The sequence below is a fragment of the Metarhizium brunneum genome, chromosome 2 (genome assembly GCF_013426205.1).
Source record: "Metarhizium brunneum chromosome 2, complete sequence".
NCBI lineage: Eukaryota > Fungi > Ascomycota > Sordariomycetes > Hypocreales > Clavicipitaceae > Metarhizium > Metarhizium brunneum.
The window spans coordinates 7311133-7331377 of record NC_089423.1 but is presented as its reverse complement, the minus strand read 5'-3'; the positions used below and the strand labels follow the sequence as shown (position 1 = coordinate 7331377).

At 52.8% G+C, this 20245-nt stretch overlaps 5 protein-coding genes across 5 annotated transcripts; 3 read left to right on the top strand and 2 right to left on the bottom strand.

The window, feature by feature from the left end:
- Positions 1-970: 970 nt before the first annotated feature.
- On the bottom strand, positions 971-4722 carry ATG26 (Sterol 3-beta-glucosyltransferase; the record flags this gene model as incomplete). The annotated part of the gene is made up of 8 exons (XM_066130521.1): positions 971-1245; positions 1380-1821; positions 1892-2348; positions 2404-3171; positions 3241-3477; positions 3531-4164; positions 4219-4385; positions 4460-4722. 8 exons carry the CDS (start codon positions 4720-4722, stop codon positions 971-973), a joined length of 3243 nt encoding a protein of 1080 aa, XP_065986293.1.
- Positions 4723-6603: 1881 nt separating this feature from the next.
- Positions 6604-7929, top strand: Ank2_0 (Ankyrin-2; the record flags this gene model as incomplete). The annotated part of the gene is made up of 3 exons (XM_014684010.1): positions 6604-6697; positions 6764-7269; positions 7330-7929. 3 exons carry the CDS (start codon positions 6604-6606, stop codon positions 7927-7929), a joined length of 1200 nt encoding a protein of 399 aa, XP_014539496.1.
- Positions 7930-9591: 1662 nt separating this feature from the next.
- On the bottom strand, positions 9592-14385 carry atnF (Fatty acid synthase subunit alpha; the record flags this gene model as incomplete). Its single annotated transcript, XM_014684009.1, has 1 exon — positions 9592-14385. One exon carries the CDS (start codon positions 14383-14385, stop codon positions 9592-9594), a length of 4794 nt encoding a protein of 1597 aa, XP_014539495.1.
- A 767-nt stretch (positions 14386-15152) lies between these two features.
- atnE (Cytochrome P450 monooxygenase atnE) lies at positions 15153-16815 on the top strand (the record flags this gene model as incomplete). Its single annotated transcript, XM_014684008.2, has 3 exons — positions 15153-15221; positions 15285-15435; positions 15491-16815. The coding sequence occupies 3 exons, from the start codon at positions 15153-15155 to the stop codon at positions 16813-16815; spliced, it is 1545 nt and encodes a 514-aa protein (XP_014539494.2).
- A 1415-nt stretch (positions 16816-18230) lies between these two features.
- himE_3 (Efflux pump himE) lies at positions 18231-19236 on the top strand (the record flags this gene model as incomplete). The annotated part of the gene is made up of 3 exons (XM_014684007.1): positions 18231-18547; positions 18600-18982; positions 19034-19236. The coding sequence occupies 3 exons, from the start codon at positions 18231-18233 to the stop codon at positions 19234-19236; spliced, it is 903 nt and encodes a 300-aa protein (XP_014539493.1).
- Between the last annotated feature and the right edge of the window lie 1009 nt (positions 19237-20245).

The window sequence follows — 20245 nt, the reverse complement described above, 5'->3', positions numbered from 1 at the left end:
TATGCGGTATCGGATAATTTCTGTAGTGTTAAAAATATAGTAGCATCCGTTACCGACGCAGTTGCTTGAATTTGAATTTATGCATCAAAACAACCCAGTGCCATATTTAGCTGTAGCCTATTTTCGTTTCACTCGGCGGCGGATCATGCGGCCATGAGTGCATGTGACCATCCCATCATGGCGGCTTCCAGCCTGAAGAGTACATTCTGGATTCTTAGAAGCCTTTACTTGTGTTTGGCTCAGAACTACTGCAGCTGTTGAAGATGCAGCTAGGTGCGGAACTTGTGCTTGTTTTTGTAACCATAAGCAATGTTGCATCCTGCATGGGTGACGAAATGGTTCCGAATCTCGCAGATACATATCATTGGGAGCAAACCTTCGAAATGTATATAATTTATTCATTGATTGTAATGTTTAATTGACGTCCCAGAGGACTCTACAAGGGTTCACACGTATATGAGACGCACTGGGACTGCTGTCTAGGTCTAGGTGACTGAATGCATGGGTGGAAATCGATGCAGGGTAGGCCAAGTCGGTGAATCAAGTTTTGACAAAAGATTTCAACACTATGGTCCAACTAACTAGCCATTACAAGTGCTGGTTGGAGTGCGCAATAAAACTCAAAGACGGGGCGACTGAACTCAATGATAAAGACCACGCTGTATGGCCAAGACCAACGACTAATTCATGGGAGACTTCAAAGTTTGTTCATAATTCGAACCTCGATATGCTAAGCCTCCCTTCGTATGTCGTATCAAGCTGGACTGCCAGAAAACATGACTCGAATATATTCTTTAAAGCTTTGCAGCTCTGGGTGAAGAGACGAACAACTCACACGACTTAACTACTAGCCGGGGACAAGCTGCCGCGACAACAGTTGCTTAACATGTGTTTTATTTGTGACGCATTGCGACACCTCACTGCTAGGTCGTGTCAATTGTATCGATAGAAGCGACTAATTTCCAGCCCTTCACTCACGTTCCTCGCCTTCCTTCCACTGCCTTCGCGACCTCTGTACCGATTGCCACCGGTCTATAATTCCAGGCTTGGACATCTTTTGCTCCATCTCCTTTGAATGCCATTTATTCACAATCTCCGTCTTCTCGTCCTCAGATGCGTCAGCATACTGCTTCAAGCCCTTGGCCGTGTGGACAGAAATGATGTAGCTCTCCAGGCCTGAGCCGAAATGGTTCTGTATCTCTTGGTGAATGCCCTTGAATGCATACCCGGGGATGCCAAAAAGCGCTGGTCCAAATTAGCAAGCACTCAAGTGCGTTAATTGAAAAAAGGAGCACCATGCCGCGTCTGCCCTTGACGCCATGATCGAGGAGCCAGGCGAAGCAAGAGTCATGACGACGCAACAAGGGGATTCAACTTACCGGCACCGGGCTTCAACACGGCACCGCCGACGCCCTTTGCGAAGCCCTTGAAAAATCCAGACACGCCCTCCCTCTTGGCTCCATTGTACGGCTGCGACACCAGCCCCGTCACGCCGTCGTATACCCCGTAGCCAAACTCCCTTGTTGCGGCCTGTAGTCCGCTGTTGAACCCTTCCACCTTGTGGGCTGGTCGCACCGTCGTGTCTCCGTACAGCTTGGGCGCGTTGCGGAACCCGCTGCTGATTCCCATGGCGAAATCCATGGGGATGCGCATGCCGATGGCGGCGATGCGCCCAAGCCCTTTGCCTGCGCCGAGCGCCGCGTCCGAGCCTATCGAGCCGCTGGGATGGTCCTTGATGGATCCCTTGACATCGGGGAGAAAGCTGGAGCGAGCCATGTGTTCGTTGCCCGAGAGTTCCTTGTAAAAGCCAAAGCCAAAGGCCTAGTATTTGCACTTGTCAGCCGATGCCAAATGTCTGCTGGGGTGGGAAATTGACGAGGGAGATGCGTGCCTTTGCAGCTGTGACTTTTTCCTTGATGCTCTTCTTCTTCCCCTTGTTATCGGATTCTCTCCGTACCGGCGATGGGGGCGCCGGCTCGGATCCGGATGGGTCAGCTTCCGCGTTGGTAGGCCGTCGTGGAAGCTTCAACTCGTGGGGATCAGCAGCGTCCACTGGGGTGGTTGAGGAACGCTGGCTTGATTCGAAGGAGCTGGGAGCGGGACTTTGATCAGCATGAAGTTGGGAGCCGACAATTGGCTTCTCAGGATGGGCTCTTGGTGCCGGACGAGAGCCCTCGGCCTGGTCATTGAGCGAGTTTGTCGACTTGACGGCCACTGCCTTGGCAACATCAAGTGGAATATCAATCATGCCCATCATCAGGCTCCCAACGGGGCCTAGAATCGCCCCCAGTCCGCCGGAAATAGGATCGACGGACCCTTCTACGGTGTGGTACGAACGTGGGTGGTACCTGACGCGGTTAGCGGTCCTCTCATCCATGGTCATCGGCAACTCTTGTCACGAACCGCTTGAGGTTGTTCATATTTAAAATCCCCGCATTGGCTAGGACTGTGGCAGCGAATGCGCTCAATTTGATCTTGGTCTTGGACACTCTCCACACCGCCGTGCGGCTCGGCGACAAGTCGCATTTTACAGTGTCCAAGTCGAGTCCCTTGTGGAAGTCGTCGGCCGCCGTTTCTCGGCCGTTCTCGCCGGATAGCTTCTGGCCCAGGACCTTGGCAGCTTCCATTGTCTCCGGCTCAATGGCCATGAGGATTGCCGAAGCAAGGTTCTCCGCCGTAAGCTGTTTGAAGGGGATCGGTGGCGGCCCTGCGCCGGCGCGGGCTACCATACTGCCCCAGAACTGCTGGTCGCCGAAGAAGGGCACCACGATGGTCGGCTTTCCCTTGGCGATACCCGTGGACGTGGTGCCGGCGCCGCCGTGGTGCACGACGCACGAGACGCGCTCGAAAAGCCACTCGTGCGGGACGTTGCCGAGCATGAAGACGTCGTCGGGAATGTCCATGTCGTCTTTGCCGAGCCCGCCCCAGCCTTTGGAAACAAGGGCACGCTGTCCCGTCTGCTGGATGGCGGAAAATAGCAGTCTGGTCAAACCGTCGGGATCAGCAGGAACAATGGATCCGAAGCCAATATACAGAGGCGGAGGGCCCGCCTTGAGAAATGCCTCGAGGTCCGCGTCTGGCGTGAACGTGGACGAAAGGGGGAGGAAGCTGAAGCCCGAAACGGTAATGTGATTCTCCCAATCCGCGGGCTTGGGTATCAAAGCCGGCGACCTGGAACGCCGGGCATGAATAAGATGCTGTACGACTGCGCCGATAAGAGTATAGGGAAAGTGAACTCACCAGCAATACGAGTGTGGTATCCGGAGGCGACTGACTACTCCAGGCCCCGTCACGTCACTTAGGGGATCGAGAAACAAAGTCTTTTCTCTAAAGCGATTGATGACGGCCCCAAGACCTTGCCACATCAAGACTTCGACGAGTGCGTAGCTGAGAAAATTGGCTCTCCGCTCGCCAGTCGTCACTGATACAATGTTGGCAAGGGGATGAGGAAACGACAGCGTTGGGGACCATGGCATTCTTTTGATCACATGTTAGTCCAACATGTTCAGCGTCAAAGTGGCGATACGTACGTGAAGACGATGTGCAACGGAATCCCCAGCTTCTCGGCAATGTGAATGTGGCCGGAACTGGGCGGGTTCGCAATAATGGCATCTGCGATGAAGGGGATCTCGGTTTCGCTCGTCTGGAATCCCTCTTGTTCCAGCGGCGGCCCGGTGCCATCACCAGCCTCGAAACATGATCTCCAGGCGCCCATGAGGATTTCCTTCATTTCCTTCTGCCGTTTCCCCACGTCACCGCTGGCGATGGAATCGATGCCGGGGATCAAGCCTGGATTCTTCACCATAAAGGCCATGAGCTGCACTGGATCCCCGCCCATGTCGAAAAACTCCAGGCCATTCTCGGTGACAAACTTGCGAAAGACGCCGTGTGTTGCCAAGCGGACCCGGTGACCGTACTTCTCCTTGAGGACTTTTCCGAGAGCCACAAAGGGTTGGACGTCGCCACGGGATCCTACGACCTGCATGACGACATTGAGCCGGACCACCTTGCTGCTTGGCAGTTTGCCTTGAGTAGGGCCGGGAGAAGAAGAGCGTCGGGCTGTCGGGTTTTGTTCCTGGGATCGGTTATCGGCTTGCAATGTCGTCGACAGGATTCTAGATATGAGTCGCGACTCGTCAATGTGCATCTCGACGCGTCCATCGTCTCCATGCCTCGTCAGCCCGGCCTCTGAATACAGACGCTAAAGTGGCCACTTACCAATGACAAACGCGCGTGTTCCCTCCGTCTCAGAGGACTGCGACTTTGGCTCGTCTTGTGTATCTCGAAATGCTGCTCCGATTGTCGTCGCTTCAGCGGTAGGTTCTGCAGACGCGCCAAGCTGGTAAGAGTAATCGGGGTCCAATGGACGTTGGTCAAACTGCCTCCTGTTTTTTTGTTATTGTTAAAAAATAAAGAAAAATTCTGTTTGGTTGTCATGGTCGAAATATGGTCAACATACGTTTCTTGGCTCGAAGCGGCATGATTGCCAGGACTGCTGCTCGATGCCCGCACGGAGGGAAACATTGTCTTCTGGTCCCCCGCGCATCCTGCTGTTGAAGCCTGGGCCTCTTCATACGAGGGAGGGTGGACTTCATTTGCATACGCATGCGCAAACGGATCGGCCATGTGGTGTTGCGGTGCCGCGTCGCTCTCATCATGACCGTCGGGGAGGGACCTTTGGGGTCTCGCGCCCGCCTCCTCGGGGTGTCGATTCGAATTCATAGCTCGTCAGGATTCGACGGGCAGAGCCAGTTCAAAAGAAGACCAGCTCCAGAGGCAATGCGCACGAGATGCGGAAAGGATTCGATGGATCCGTCACGACGTCACGGCGCCGCAAGCGGAACGGACAATGTACTAGTAATGTTGGAACGAGCAGAGCAAAAATAATACCACAGTTGACAATGGCACACGACATGGCGAAAAGGTCAACGGTGGGGATCTGACATGCATGCATCTTACTCATCCCAACGGCACACTTCCGGGGTAACGTATGTTGGTCATGGTCCATGGAACATTAAAACAATAGAACAACCAACCCGAGCCCTTGTCCATCGAAACGTGGCACGGGTCAGCTGTGCCGGGCGACCCGTCTTGATGTGGATAAGTCAATAATAGTATTGACGCTGGGACAACCAGACAAGTCACAATACCAGGTTTCGTCTCCATTCTCAAACCACGGCCGTGAATCCACGATGGAGGCGCCATTGTTCTGTCGCCTGATGGACTCGGCAGGCAACATTGGAAGCTGCATCACCCCCAGGCCCATTATTTCGCTTGCTGCCGTCTCTAACTCTATCCCGAGTCCCTTGCGAGCGATTGAGAGCCTCTTGCTCCGTATATGCCTGGCCATTGGCCATCGAGGAGCGCCACTCGGAGCTTTCTCGAACATGCATGCCGAGAACGAGCTGGGTTCCACCAGACACGACGTGACGGTGACGGGAAAAACTGACGGCAGGCAGCCCTCTGTTTTAAATAGCAAAATCGCCGCCGTTTCCAAGTCGGAGGCTGAGCTGAACTCTCATGTGCGGTACCACTGACCCAGCAGCCCCTGCAGCGCAGCAAGCACGAATATCCCAAAGCGCTCTAGCCTGATGATGTCGAGTACCATCATCAGCCTGGTTTCAGTCGTTTGGTTCCTTGACGACTGTGAGCGATGTTCCACCAATAGCGAGGCCGTTTTGCTGTCAACCTCCTCGCGGGGGGTATCCTCTCGAACAAACCACGTGCTATTCCAGCGCAACAGGACAGATGACTCCGTACATTGCGTGGGATATCCGTCCTATCTGGTCAATGGTTTAAAATCGCCAAGCTAATGGGGATATCGCCCCGCTTACCCCAGCTTGCTACTGCCAGAGATGGCTTTGCTACGGAGTAGAATAACGAGGAGTATGTACATATGTTGGCAAGGTTACCCCCGTCTGTCAAATAGCATTGCATTGCAAACAAAGTCCTGTGGTGTTTCCTACTGCTGAATGGGTGTGTCAATGGCACGACGGAACGTGGCAATGAGAGTGGTGGAGAATCGCCAACATCGTGAACGCCTGCAAGATACCCTCCCCGGACCTGGCTCGGCATCTATGCAGACAAAACCATGATAGGGTCGCTCTCCTAACCCAAATGCAGATGCGCTATCCACGTATGATGCCGAAGGATTCTGATTTAGCAGCTCTAAAACCTGACTCAGCCCAGCCCAGGCTAGTTCTCATGCTGCCGTGTTTCCAGGGCAAATTCCCTACCGAGTATGGGCGCATGTATTCTCCATCCTCTTGCATTCCCCTGTCAGGCCTTTTGTGAGGCTTCTATTTTCTGACAACAAAATCTGGCCAGACAGGGGTAACCGTGGCCTCCACGTGGATGGGTGACATGCCCCCAATCACACCATTTCCAGCAGACGCCGAAGATGCGCCAGGTTTCGGGTCAAGTCTTGACCGATGGAAAGGGCATCTTTGGTTAGCCGCATTTAAAGAGTTGAGCCCCAGGTCTTGCCGCTGGTGTCTCGAAAACGGTGTTACACAGTCAACGAAACTAGGGACCACTGACCAGACACGGCACTGCCCTCTTCTTTTTACCTTTGCTCTGAAACTCAATCAATACAGACCTACCATGGATATCACACAGAAATCAGATGACTGGTCAGTCTTACGGGACGCGGTCGAACGACGGCGTATCCAGAATCGAGTCGCTCAGCGCAATTATCGTACGTCCAGACGAAACAAGTACACGTTTCTGTATCCTGTAGACGCATATGCTTATGGGGTTGTAGGCAGGAAGAGGAAGGAGCTGCTGGAGCAACAAAGGCTAGAGACGGAGAATGCTCCGTCGTGTCGTTGCTCCGTCTCAGCTCCCGAGTCTAGCAGTTCTTCCAGCACTTCCACCACACACGGCGGCAGCAGCAGCGATGGCAATACGAATCGCGACAGCGGTAGCAGCGCCGATATCAGCTGTAGCGATTATTTAAACTCGACAATATACACCAGTCCTTCCCAACACATGTCTCAGATGTGTCTCGGCACAAATCCGGGATCCAAAGACCAGGCACCTTTCTTCACTCCCATACCGAATACCACTTCGGCGGCACATGGCACCAACCCAGCCGGATCGCGGGAAAGCGTTCCATTTTCTCAATACGATGAATTACAAAATTACAGTCCTCCCTGTCAGATGCAGGATGGTTCATTAACATTTGGCCTCGTCAACACATCCGTGACCTTGGCCAAGCATGGCGAGCTGGGGCAGTACGAAGAACTGTTCGAAGACTCTTGGTCCGAGGTAAGAGTCGCACGGCAGCTGGCGCACCGCCCACCAACGGCTCACTGACCAGCATCGCAGGACAACCGGCAGGCGAGCCCAGCACTGACGAACAACCAGGCCCTGGCCCTGCCGACATCAGACTCCCGCTCGACGGACGCATCGCGAGACTGGAGGCCGGCCGACGGGCTGACGGCACTACACACGGCCGCCTTCTTCGCGCACGAGTCCATCATCGGCATGATGCTCGACAAGGGCGCCGACATTGAGGGGACGAGCGCGGCGGGCCTGACGGCACTCCACATTGCCTCGCTCCGGGGATGCCACGGCGTCGTCGCGCTCCTCCTGAGGCGCGGGGCCTACATTGAGTCGCGAGACGGGGCTGGGCAGACGGCGCTCTGCCTGGCGGCGCGCGAGGGACACGGCGCAACGGTACAGGTGCTGCTCGATCACCGGGCGTTCCTGGAGGCGGTGGACCACCGGGGATCGACGCCGCTCCACGCTGCGGTGCGCGGCGGCTGGGAAGAGGTTATCCAGCTCCTGCTCGACAGCGGGGTCAAGGTCAACGCCAAGGACAGCAGCGGCAGGACAGCGCTGCATCTGGCGGCTGAGAACGGCCGGGACGGGGTTGTGCGGATGCTGCTGGCGAGGGGGGTCGACATTGATGCCAAGACGAAATGACTAATACGAGTGCCTGGTAGGCGGTCCGGCGCAATAGTTCTCGACGTGTATCGACTAGACGAGGGTCAGATAATGTTCCAATGTGCTTTAGCGTTTCGTTGGTTTTTCCATTTCAGGCAACGTCGGCGGGCGCTAGTGCTTATTGCCGTAAGCGGAGGGCCCTGATAGCCTTCCGAGCCAATGGCCTTGGCCGTCAACGGTCAACGGTTCTCTTAGTCGACGGGCTCTGCCGCCCACTCGGGTGCACCGTTCAGCCGTCCAGTCAATGACTTTGCCCGCTGGACGGAAGGCGCGGCTAGCGGCACGGCCACTCCGGTTGTTCAGCCCCCCAGCCAGTTGCTATGACATGCATAAATATCATTCATATACATGTATGCACATGCTTACCCAATCGTTTCTATATCTGTTTTTCCACCAAATCCTGTAACATGATGCACTATCATCACCAATATTCTATGCAGCGCCAATATCTCATCACGCAGGCAAAGCTGCATTCAATGGGAATTGCAGCCCGGCGGCCGGCCCGGTCTGCTGGTAGCCAATGGACTCTCTCTTGGCGATGCTCGTTCCAAGGTCACTTCAGTGCTGCCCTTGTCAGCGCGCCTAGTCGCCTACCCAAGGACCAGATCCTTCAATGTTCATTCAGGTGTCCGCCACGGCACCCCTGCCCATAGTCTCTCCAATATTGAGAAGATCCTACTTTCTCGCCCGTCTGCTCGTTTGTACTTTTGGGGGCCGCAGAGGACAAATGACAGACAGAGGCCAATCAAGCATTGCACCTCATCACCCTCGCCCAAAGAGGTGCTTTCCGCCGACAAATCTGGTCTTACTGGCAGGTTTTGCCAAACATTCAATGATGGACCCTGATTATTTGTAGACGAAAGGCGAGGGGGGCCCTTCATTGTGCGTAAGCCGCCACATGGCACGACTTGCTCAGCCGACAGTGTTGCCAGCCTGGCGAAAATACCTCGTGCAAAAGTCTCACCCCATGTCTATAAGCAATAAGGGGTCGGTAATGTACAAGGATACGTGCAAGGTATGGGCACGGTGAGATATATTGGTCGACAAGACTGGTGGCGCACCCGAGCGTTGTGCTGGCTGCTCCATGACATGATGCTGGATGTTACCGGCAGAAATTAGTGAGATTTCTGTAATTCTTCTGTCACTCGTCGCGCCAAAACATGGGTGTTGGTCATGATTTGGAATATTCGTTGTGAGAAGATTTGAGACCAACAACAACCTGCAGGCAACCAAGTTAGGTTCAATACCGGGCGCATTGTGGCGATTACACATCAACTTTCTTGCGTCTTCCTTGTTCGATATGCCCAATGGGAAATACGACTTAAATCAACAAGATGGCGATAAGACTACCCAGGTAACATTTGGAATCTTCTGTAGCGTGCTTGAATCCATTACCATTTCGCAATCGCACAAAAATATGCTACGTACTCAAGTACCAATATCTCACTAACAATCAAGTCAAATAAAATTCACCAAATAGATCAAAGACATTTCAAGTATGCAGCTGTCTCCGCCTCCCAGTGACGATCCCCATTTCATTCCTTCTCCTTTATTGCCCATCGACTTTCGTCCCATGCCTTAGAGTCCAGCGCCAAGATTATTGGTCAATACACTTTTTTCCCGGGTTTGCCTCTGGTCAATTTATGCTTCTGATCTCAATAGCACCCTCGAACGGTCCGCAGCAGCGTAGGGCGTCTCATCCTTTGCTTGAAATATCGAATTGTTGCAGAATCTCTCACTGGACACTCTGTTTGATCGCCGCTCGCGTACGTGGCGTTTTTGCTTATACGCCATAAAGTCATCTTCATCCAGTGTCGCATAAAGATACTTGGGGTTGACACCGATGGCCATGGCGCCCTTCTGGCCAAAGCCAAACGATTGGACGACAAAGGCCTTGACCTCTGGCTTTTCAATTGTCTTGTTGGGAAACACGAGGTAGTCGTACTGCTGTAGTGCCGCATCGATGTTGTCGGCGTTGCGGTTGCCTGGAATTCTTCCATCAGCCATGAGCTGCATGCAGCCGTTGAGCATCCAAGCTCCAGCGGCTCCCTTTGGATGCCCAGTGAGGAACTTTTGGCAGACGACGGGGACTACATTGCCCTCCGTGCGACCGAGGTACTTGAATTGCTCGTTGATGACGGACGATTCATTCTTCTCGTTTGCCTTTGTCGAGGTGCCGTGGAAAGAAACAACATCAATGTCGTCTACTGTCAGGCCCCAAACAGCAAGAGCGCCTCGAATCGGTGAGATGCGGCCATCATGGATCCAAAAGTGATTACCATAGAGTTTCAGTGCTTCTGCTCGGTCGCGCTTTGCGTCTTGCTCAATGCTGGCCATGCGATGTTGGACATAGTTGGCCTCGTCGAAAGCGCAGCCTTGCCGCTTCAGATGGGCAATCTCCTCCCCTAGGTCAGAAATCTGCAGCTCGCGCATCTCGGCGGCTTGCTGTAACCTTTTTTGCAGCGAACGCTTACGGTATGCCATGCTCATCAACGGGGAGTCGTATTTACTTTGCGTTTGAGCGGCTGAGCCCAAGAGTCCCTGGCCCGGTGCGGGAATCGACCTACTCGCTCCGTCCATTGCTGTCCGCGTCAATGCAATCACGGCATGAATCGGCAGGCCCATCTCGAGAGCGACATTGGCCGAGGTAACGATTTGAACTCCTGCGCCTTCTGACTCCACAAAGCCGTTGCGAGTCGACGTGGCTGGCCGGCTCATCTCGGACGGCTCCCGGCCTCTTGCGGCATCATCATCCGCGTCGACGGTAGCCTTGAGATTGGCAAACTCGTCGGAAATTTCCTTCAGCATATCGTCAAAGCCGCCTACCAAACACATCTTGGCTTTTCCGGCCTGTATCAGATCAAAGGCAGTGTCTAGAGACTCCAGCGCAGTGGCACATGCTCCCACTGGCGTCTTGTTAGGCCCGGCAGACGACATGAGAAGCATGTTTATCCATGCGCTGGTGGAGCTGATAAAAGACTCGGCAAGTATATCCTTTGCTGCCGGCTGATCTTGGTAGCGCCCCTTGAACATTTTTCGTATGCTGGCACTCCCTCCGAAGCCAGATCCCGTGCAATTCGCCACCTCACTTACATGCAAGTGCTCGTAGAGCTCGTAAGCATCGGAGATGCCCGCAGACTGGAGGGCTTCGGCCGAGGCGACCAGCGCAAAAAGAGTTACTGGATCGACTTGGCCGATGATTTCTTCGGGGATCCCATAGGTGCTGGGATTCCAGCCCGCAGGGACTTGGCCAGCGACGGTATGTTGCGTCCGCAGCAGCTTGGGTATCATGATTTTCGCCCCCTTTTTCAGCACAATCTTTGACTGACCTGTTTCTTCATTGGATATGACGATCAAGTTTTCGCCATGAATGTTTTTCAGCTGGGTTGCGGTTTCTTTGCTAACCTCGACTGGCTCATGGTCTTTGGAAATCTCGACTTCGTGCAGCGACTCCATGCCCGTCCATGAGGGTGAATCTGGTTTACTCTCCGCATAACGCAGACCACAGTTTTTACGAATAAAGTCGTGATATTTCTCTTTAATTTCCCGGTCGGCAATTGGCTTATTGGTGCTCTTGTCGATCCATCCCGAGAATGGCCTTCCGTCCACAATACCCGAATGCGCCTTGATGAGGCCCATGATCCATGCCAACTCGACGCACGACTCTAGCGACAGAGAGCCGTTGACTTCCATGTCCCATCTGGTTCTCGAGTTGCCCCACGGCCCTATTTCAGCAAAGCCTGCGACGACGACAACGTGGTCAAGATCAACCATGCCCTTCAGCTGGTCCGCCATGGGCATGATTTCAGTTTTCCAGTCGGGGAGCGCAGGGAAATTAAAGTCAATGTTGGCTTGTGTTTCGATTCCCTCTTCCATACCCACTGCGTGAGCATCAGAAAGCGCTTCAAGTCTCATCATGCGCCTCTCTTCGCTTAGCTGATTGATGGCGTCTCGAATCCCGGTGACAACACCCTTCAGGTCGGCTATTTGGGCCATGCCGCCGCTTAAATCAGCGAGCAGCGGCTCATCAGTACACAACGACACAATGGCTGGATCCATCAATGCCATGATCTGGAGCGCCATCTCATCCTGCGAGTATGTACGCATGCCATGTTTCTCAATGCCCTCGGAAACAATGTCATTGTCAGACATCAACGATGTTCCTCGCGTCCAGCCGATAAGCGCACCACATATGAGTAAATAGTCTGACCAGTCTTCCGAGTAGAATTTATCAAACAACGACTCCAGGCCGAGCTTGGACTCTGCATAGAGACCATCGCCACCAAATGTTCCGTGGTTGGGTGACAGAGGAAGAATCACTTGCGCTGGGCGCGTAATAATTCTCTTGGACTCTTTATGGTGTTTGACTCTTCCCACTAGTCTGATTGTGTTTGTGAGCATTACTCGATGAGCAAGCTCGCTGCGCGAGTCGATGTTGTCCATATTTCGACCATTCTCCGAGATGGCCGCGAACGGGATGACATAGTCGAGATCCAAGTTAAGGCCGCCGTCGTCATAGATGTATGTGACCAAAGCTTCGACATCACGGACACTGGCCTGGTTGAAAGGGACGAGTATCAGTTTGGAGCCCTTGCCGCCGTGCTCAGCAAACAAGCGTTGGTAGAATCGAGTCACCCTGGGCGAGTAGGAGCTGCTGGTAACAATGACGTGGGCACCAGCGGACAGCAATTTAGAAACCAGGCTGCAGCCAATGGACCCTTCGCCTGCACCTGTAACAAGTACATTTCGTCCCGCGAAGGAGAGACCTGTTGTTCTTGCGCCTGCCAGCACTCGATGCAACGTGCATGAAAGACTGTCGAGGTACTCCCAAGTATTGCAAACTTTGCGGCCAATCCTTGGAAGCACATCATCGTCAATGCGTATTCCCCTAGGCCTCTCGCTGTAGACTATCTTGCCGGATTGATCGACTGTGGTTACTGGGGCCATCGACTGGTCGTGCCAGTAAACCATCGGCATCTCGTTCACGGACGTCTGGCATCGGGATAAGACGTCGCGCAGGATTTCAGCCACATGGGCTTTTGTCGTTGTACTTGAAAAGTGACGTATCGCGCATACGAGCCTCGGGTGAGCTTTTTGCACCAGGTTTCTTTTCAGGCGATCCATGGTTGGTTCTATATCACTCAGACTCCCAGATGTGGCCGTGGAAATCAGTATCATGAGATCTTGCATGGCCCAGTTCCACCAAGAATCATAGACACGTGCTTTCAGTGGTGTAAAGACGGGTTTCAAACCAGATGCATAAGCTTCTCCATGTTCAGTATTCCACTCGTCCAACTGCCCTTCCAGTTCCGATATGCGTTGGCGAAGTGCGGCATTTGCAGCTTCCGGGGCATCAAGGTCAACGCCCAGGAGCCTGGCATAGAGCTGGAGTTGCTCCCGAAGAACTGCTTTTTGCCGTTCTTCCAAGCAGTCCAGGACCTCAACGCCGACCATGGTTTGGGCCGCAGAGGGACCTGCAAAGCTCGACTCAGCCGGTAGGACCAGACCGTGTTTTTGAATATATTGCTGGACTATGCCGTCGATAAAGACCTTGGCCTCGTCATGATTCTGTAGCCTGGCTTGCGGTTGTGACACCAAAGCCGCGAGTAGTACACTATCCTGACGGCCGGGACCGAGTCCCCATTGCTTCTTGAGATACTTGCGTATTCCGGAACCCTGGAATGATCCGCTAAACTTGTGTGATGTCATCTTCTCGATTGCTGAGCAACACTTGGCCCCCAGCTTTCCAGCAAAGGTGCCCTGCACTAAAGAGCAGAAATCGTCGATGGACATGTCCTCCGCACCATCTGGTATAGCACCAAACTCGGCCCCAAGATCTCCAACAATCTCATTTTGCAGAGTCGAGCGACCCCCGGAAAGCGCCCTTATGGACTTGGTCGTATCAATACCATCCAGTGGCTTTTTTAGGCCCAAGCAGACAATGGTTGTAGTAATATCGATTACCCTTGCTGGCTCATCTTCCAACTCGACTGCCATGACAGTAGACTGTTGAACGACGGTGGCTGGCGCACTTTGTTGGGGCGAAGCACTCAATACCAAAGGGCTGGGCTTCGGCTCAGATCCCCCAGATGCGTCTTCAGTCTTTTCGTGTGATGATGGATTTACAGTCCTTTGTTCGTAGGATATTTGATCGTAATTTTGCTGAAAACTTAACAATTGTCGTGAGATGTTTGCCGCAGTGTCTTGTTGCGCATACTTTTGCGCTATAGTCCGTTCGGCCATCTTGACCAATGTATTACCTGGGCCCAATTCCACCACTCGGTTCGTCTCCTGGTCTCCCAGAATAAGATCTTGCGTCTTGATCCATTGGACGGGATAACAAAACTGATGAGCCAGAAGCTCAATAAGAAGCGTGCAGGCCACTTCATTGTCTTTCTGAAGCGCCGCCTCTGACGCAGAAACTGCTGGATGCATTCTAACAGTGGAATTCAAGCTGCAGGATCGAATAAAAATGATGCAGTAAATTTGTTGTTCTGTTGCGAGTATTCAAATCATGTATCGATGACCAAAATACACTTGGGACAACGTCTTTCGCATCCACCAGGGGTGGAAAATACGGATGTCTTTTTTGGTACTACTTGCTGAGCAGGTGTTAGCTAATTTTGGCAGGATTCGAAACAAACCAGATTCACTTGCGCTTACAATACAGACAACTGCTGATGCATGAGGTCCAAGTCCTTGTCGGATGACTTGACACTGGCTTATGACAAGGTGTCGCCTTAGCATGAAAGATATTAGGTCGGTGCCCCACAGATATTACACGCCATTTCAGGTGTGAGCAAAGGCATAAGAGTCTTATTCGTGACGACATTTGGAGCTTGTCATGCGGCAAGGGTCAGGGCGTGAGCTTACGGTTCGACTTGTAATATTACCATAAAGGGAAGTACATGTCAGGCCACAGCATTCTCGACGCCCATGCTAAAGAGAAGTTTTCTGCTTCGTGGCCTGGACAGTCTTGATGTTTTTTCTCTGATAGTAGAGTAGGGCCAATACTTTTGTGGCTTATAGACATAGACTGGCCCCAGAATCATGTCCAGAAGGTTTACGTTTGGGGTGTTGGATACATCTAAGTCTTAGATTCACTCAGACTTGCCGTGGCCTGGTAGCCTGTCAAGCTTGATACTCAGAACCGTATACTGTTCCTAACGCGCACCGCGCAAAGGGGTGCAGAGATCCTCAGCATGATGATGATGAACATGCAAATCTTTTTCCTGTTGGCATCTGTACTGCTTGTGGTGGTCATCACCTCAGTAGGAGCCCCTTGACAAATTGAACAAGCACAAAGAAGTGCTAGCACTGCTAACGCTGCCTAGATAACAGTGTTATGCATTCGACGCTTGTACTTCCACCCTCTTTCAAAGTATCCTGGACCGTTCCTGGCCAGAGTCACGGACCTGTACGCTGCCTACCATGCCTGGAAGGGCGATATTCACGTCGACATGTGGAGGCAACATGAACGCTACGGTGCGCCTCGACGCATAGAAAAAGCAACGGCGTATTGTACTGACCATCATGACAGGTCCTTGCGTTCGATACGCCCCAAACAGACTGAATCTCAACACGACGGGTGCGCTCAAAGATATATACTCTGGGAACACGAATTTCCAAAAGAGCCCAAACTACCGCGTTCTCCGCCATGGTGCGGCCAACACGTTGACCATGGTCAACAGGCAAGAGCATGCTCGTCGACGCCGCATCGTCTCGCAGGGCTTATCGGATGCCGCTCTGCGCTCTCACGAACCCACGCTGCTGGCGCATATCAAAAAGTGCTTCGCATTGATCACGGATGCCGACTTTCCGATCCAAGCCCAGCCACAAAGTACCGAGAAAGAAGGGCAGAAGGGCTGGACACAGTCGATGAATATGTCGGACTGGTTCAATTGGCTTACATTTGACATCATGGGCGACGTCGTCTTCGGCATAGGCTACGACTTGCTCGCATCGCCTCAAAATCGCATCATCCCACGGGCCATTGAAGAATCCAACGTGCGCATGAGTGTCTTGTTGCAAAGCCCCATCCTCATCAAGATTGGTCGAATCGACCGGTTTCTGTTCCCCAAGGCCATCGCAGCACGCAACCAGTTCCTACACTTTGTGAGCGGTCTCGTGCGCCGTGTCTTGGGCACCGAGTGCAGCTTGCAGACGCGCACCGTCGTCTCGGCTCTCAAGTCGGCAAGCGACCCCGTCACTGGCGATGCGCTCTCCATGAAGGAGATCTTGGCGGAGAGCACCACGTTGTGCGTTGCCGGCGCCGACACGACGTCTACCGCTCTGGCAGCCACCTTTTTCTACCTGGCGAGCACGCCTCGTGCCTACCGCCGCCTGCAGAAGGACGTGCGCCGGGCGTTTGCCTCGCCCGACGAGATTCGCACCGGACCGGCGTTGAGCAAGCTCACCTATCTCCGGGCGTGCATCGAGGAAGCCCTGCGCATGTCTCCGCCGGCAGGGTCGTCGTTGTCTCGGGAGATTCTAACCGGCGACGCCACCGTGGATGGCCGGGCGCTGCCTGCAGGTACGGAGGCCGGCGTGCCAATTTACGCCATCCATCACAATGCAAAGTACTTCCCGGACCCTTTCGAGTACCGCCCTGAGCGATGGCTGCGTAGCGAAAGCGGCACTACGGGACCGAGCGTAGACGATGCCCGCGCAGCCTTTTGCCCCTTCTCTGTTGGCACCCGAAGCTGTGTGGGCAAGGGGATGGCCATGATCGAGCTCAGCCTGACAGTTGCCTACGCAATGTATACGCTCGACTTTACTCTGACGAGCGAGAATGACTCCCTCAAAGGCTGGGGGTTCTCGGGAGAGTTCCCGCTGGCAGATCATATAACTGGGTCAAAAAAGTAAGTCCAACCCGAATGCAGGCCACGTATCAAGTTTCATGCAAGGTGATGAGTGTCAGACGCTGATGACGAAGCAACAGTGGGCCATTCCTTCGCTTCAAGTCTCGCGACTTGTGAGGCCAAGTAGCCAACGTGGCAGTTGGCGCTCCTGGGTGATGGAGCCGGACGTCGGCTGGTCATAAATGCATCGATGCCGTACCAAATTGGGCAGTTTTATTTTCAGCTAATTACTCTGTCCATGTCAAATCGATTCCATGTATCTTGTCTGTAGTAATTCCAAATAGATGCCATATTAGATGACGTGTAAATAAAGCGCTTTTATTTCTTGGCTCTTCTTGCTCGAGGCCAATGTATGTTGCCGAAAAGTATTATAGGGTAGTTGACTGTACGCATTACCCTGCCTGGAAGCTAGTCTCGAAAATAGGCCAGGATCTCACCCATGGCAACAAAAGCAATATTGCTCACATGACCGAATTTGCTACACTGAGCACCTGGATCCGATGGCCATCATCTCAAACCGTGGTAAGAAGAAGGATCGAGCGTTGTGGTGAAACCGTGGATTACATCTTTTTGCATTTCCGCACTTTACTACGGAGTACTCCACAGTTAAAGTGGATACGGGGCGTATATGGAGTCAATACAAAGGAGAGAAACGCGACAGAACCAGGTCGAGTAAAGGTGAGAATGAATACACCAGGCTTGTGCTTACACACACACTCCATTCTAAAAGACGCTTTACTCTATACCCGTGACAGGCTTCGTCTAGCAAGACGTGATTACTCGGGTGACTCCCGTGGAGTACGTCACGTCAATATGGGGTAGAGCTAAATGAAGGAAGAAAGAGTGGAGCACATGCACGGCACGAGCCGCAGACTGAACCCCACTCGGTGGGCTTGGCTGACAGCCCAGGCATGGCTGAGACAAGCCGCCAGCCGCCGAGGCCCATCGTGTGCCGCTTCGCACTTGTCCAGGACGCGTATTGGCGGTTTCATTGTTCAGCCGCAACCAAAACGTTCCAATGCTGTCCAATGCTGGTTGAAAAAGCGGGCGCCTCATCTTGCTCGGGATACCAAGATCAAAATTTTCCACATCGGGCTGCCATACCCACTCGTGTGCCGTCACCTTTAGGGCTTGATCACGCTGCCCTCGTCGTCCTTTGCGTAGACCCATCCCCTGCTGCTTACGCTGCTTACGACAGGATTTACGTATACAGTTACGTTTGCACACGTCTCTCCCTCTTGCCTAGCAGGCTTACCGTCACGTTTAAGTTCTCTTACCTACGCCCTGGCTCATCGTCTCCAACCGATACGCCTTTTCCCAACATGTTCTTGTTTTGAGCAGAAAAACGGCACGACTTTCTCCTATTCCACCTTTGACGGCTCCATTCAATTATTCTTCCATTCTACGCTACGATTTGCCATGTCTGCGCATACCGACTCCTCGGGCACGCTCATGGTCCCTAGCCTCAACGGCACCATTATTCCCTACTCCCAATGTAGCATCGACACTTGCTCGCTTTCCTATGCACAAGTCCAGTACCAGCCCTCCGAGAGCGGCAACCTCGCCTACTTGATCATCTTTGCCGCTGTACTTTTTGCCCAGTCTGTTCTTGGAATCATATACCGAACATGGGGCTTCTCCATCTCCATGGCCCTTGGCCTAGTGCTCGAGGTCGTAGGATATGTAGGGCGTGTACAGATGCACAATGACCCTTTCAAGATGGACCCTTTTCTCATGTATGCGACGTTGCTCGTTGCGACCCAAGGACTTGTGCTAATGTAGGAACAGGTACCTCATCTGCCTAACAATTGGTCCCGCCTTCCTATCGGCAGCCATTTACCTCTCCCTTTCGCGGCTCATTGTCGCCCACGGAGCATACCTGGCTCGCTTTGCGCCTCGCACCTATACCATCATCTTTGTCACGTGTGATGTCATCAGTCTGGTCCTACAAGCGACGGGTGGTGCGTTTGCTGCCAGCGACGGCGACGCCAGCCTTAAACAGACGGGCGTCAATGTCATGATTGCCGGTTTATCGTTCCAGGTGGCCAGTCTTTTGACATTCATCATCCTTTCAGTAGACTTTTGGTGGAGACTAAGAGGTACAAATGGGGGTTACGAGCAAAAGGCCATGAAGCTGAAAACGTCAACCATGTTCAAGGCGTTTCCGTGGGGTAAGTCGAAGCTATTATCAAGCCGTGTGAGGCGGTAACTAACAAGCACAGCGACCGGAATCGCAACGATAGCAATTTTTATTCGATGTGTGTACCGCTTGGCGGAGTTGCAGGAAGGCTTTGCTGGAAAATTGGCAAATGACGAGGTTCTGTTTATGATTTTTGAGGGTCCGATGATTATGCTGGCTGCGATTGCCATGACAATCTTTCACCCGGGGTTTTGCTTTAAAGGGGCTTGGGGGTCGCTGAAGTAGACATCTCCAAGGGAAAGACGCAAAGGCAGCACAGGGGAGAAGCATTCCATGAGGGAACTTGACAGGCGACACAGGGTCGGAACACTAACAAAGGTCAACTGGAGTTGATAGGAGCCGGGAATCTATTTCATAACATGCAATTATTGGGTATACAAGGCAGAAATATGTACAGGATTAGAAATCAAAGGTTAGATTAGTACCAAAATACAATGCAAATGCAATACATTGATCTTCTCAGTCATCCAGTGTATATACGCAACACGTTAATCTAAGTTGTCCTTCATGGTGTTGGGTACTACACGCAATGGCTTGGCATTGTGAGATGATGCAGTATTGCCAATCATACAGTATGTCCGATTAAACCTTGTGCATGCAGCTTGTTGTGATGCTGCGATAAATCGCATGGGGCACATGTGCCATCAATGGGACAAGAGATATATGACACCCAGGCTGCGGAAATACATGGTTACTACCTAGAAAAATGGCAGCTAGAAACTTTGATCTAGCCCAAACACCAGGACATGCTACCTGTGTGGCAATGCCTACTTGTCGCGATGGTAATCAGGTTCCACCATTTAGCCATGGGGCAAAATGATGCATCCTTGGCGGAACATCCCCAATTTTCAGCTTATAAGAGTGGCCGTGTGTCTCGATCTTATGTCTTTGGCCATGATACTCCTTCAGAGCCACATGCAATATTTTAAAAATCGAGTTCGACGCCCTGCAGATGTCAACTGGTGGAATGACACACATCTCTCCTCTTTGCACATTACGAAAAGCGCAGGATCTTGCGGGCGTTGTTAATGGCAGGGATTAGCTGCGTGTACAGGGAATGTCAGCCGTCCCTGGTGTTATGCTGGACTTGATTGGGCGCTTATGAAGTAATACTAGGGACCCCTTGTCGGATCCTGCCGCAAATCTACGGAGTACAACCGCTTCTCGCGCTTACAGACACGCCTTACGGAGTAGATGTAGTACTTACATTGCATTAGGTCCCTGCAAGGTGAGC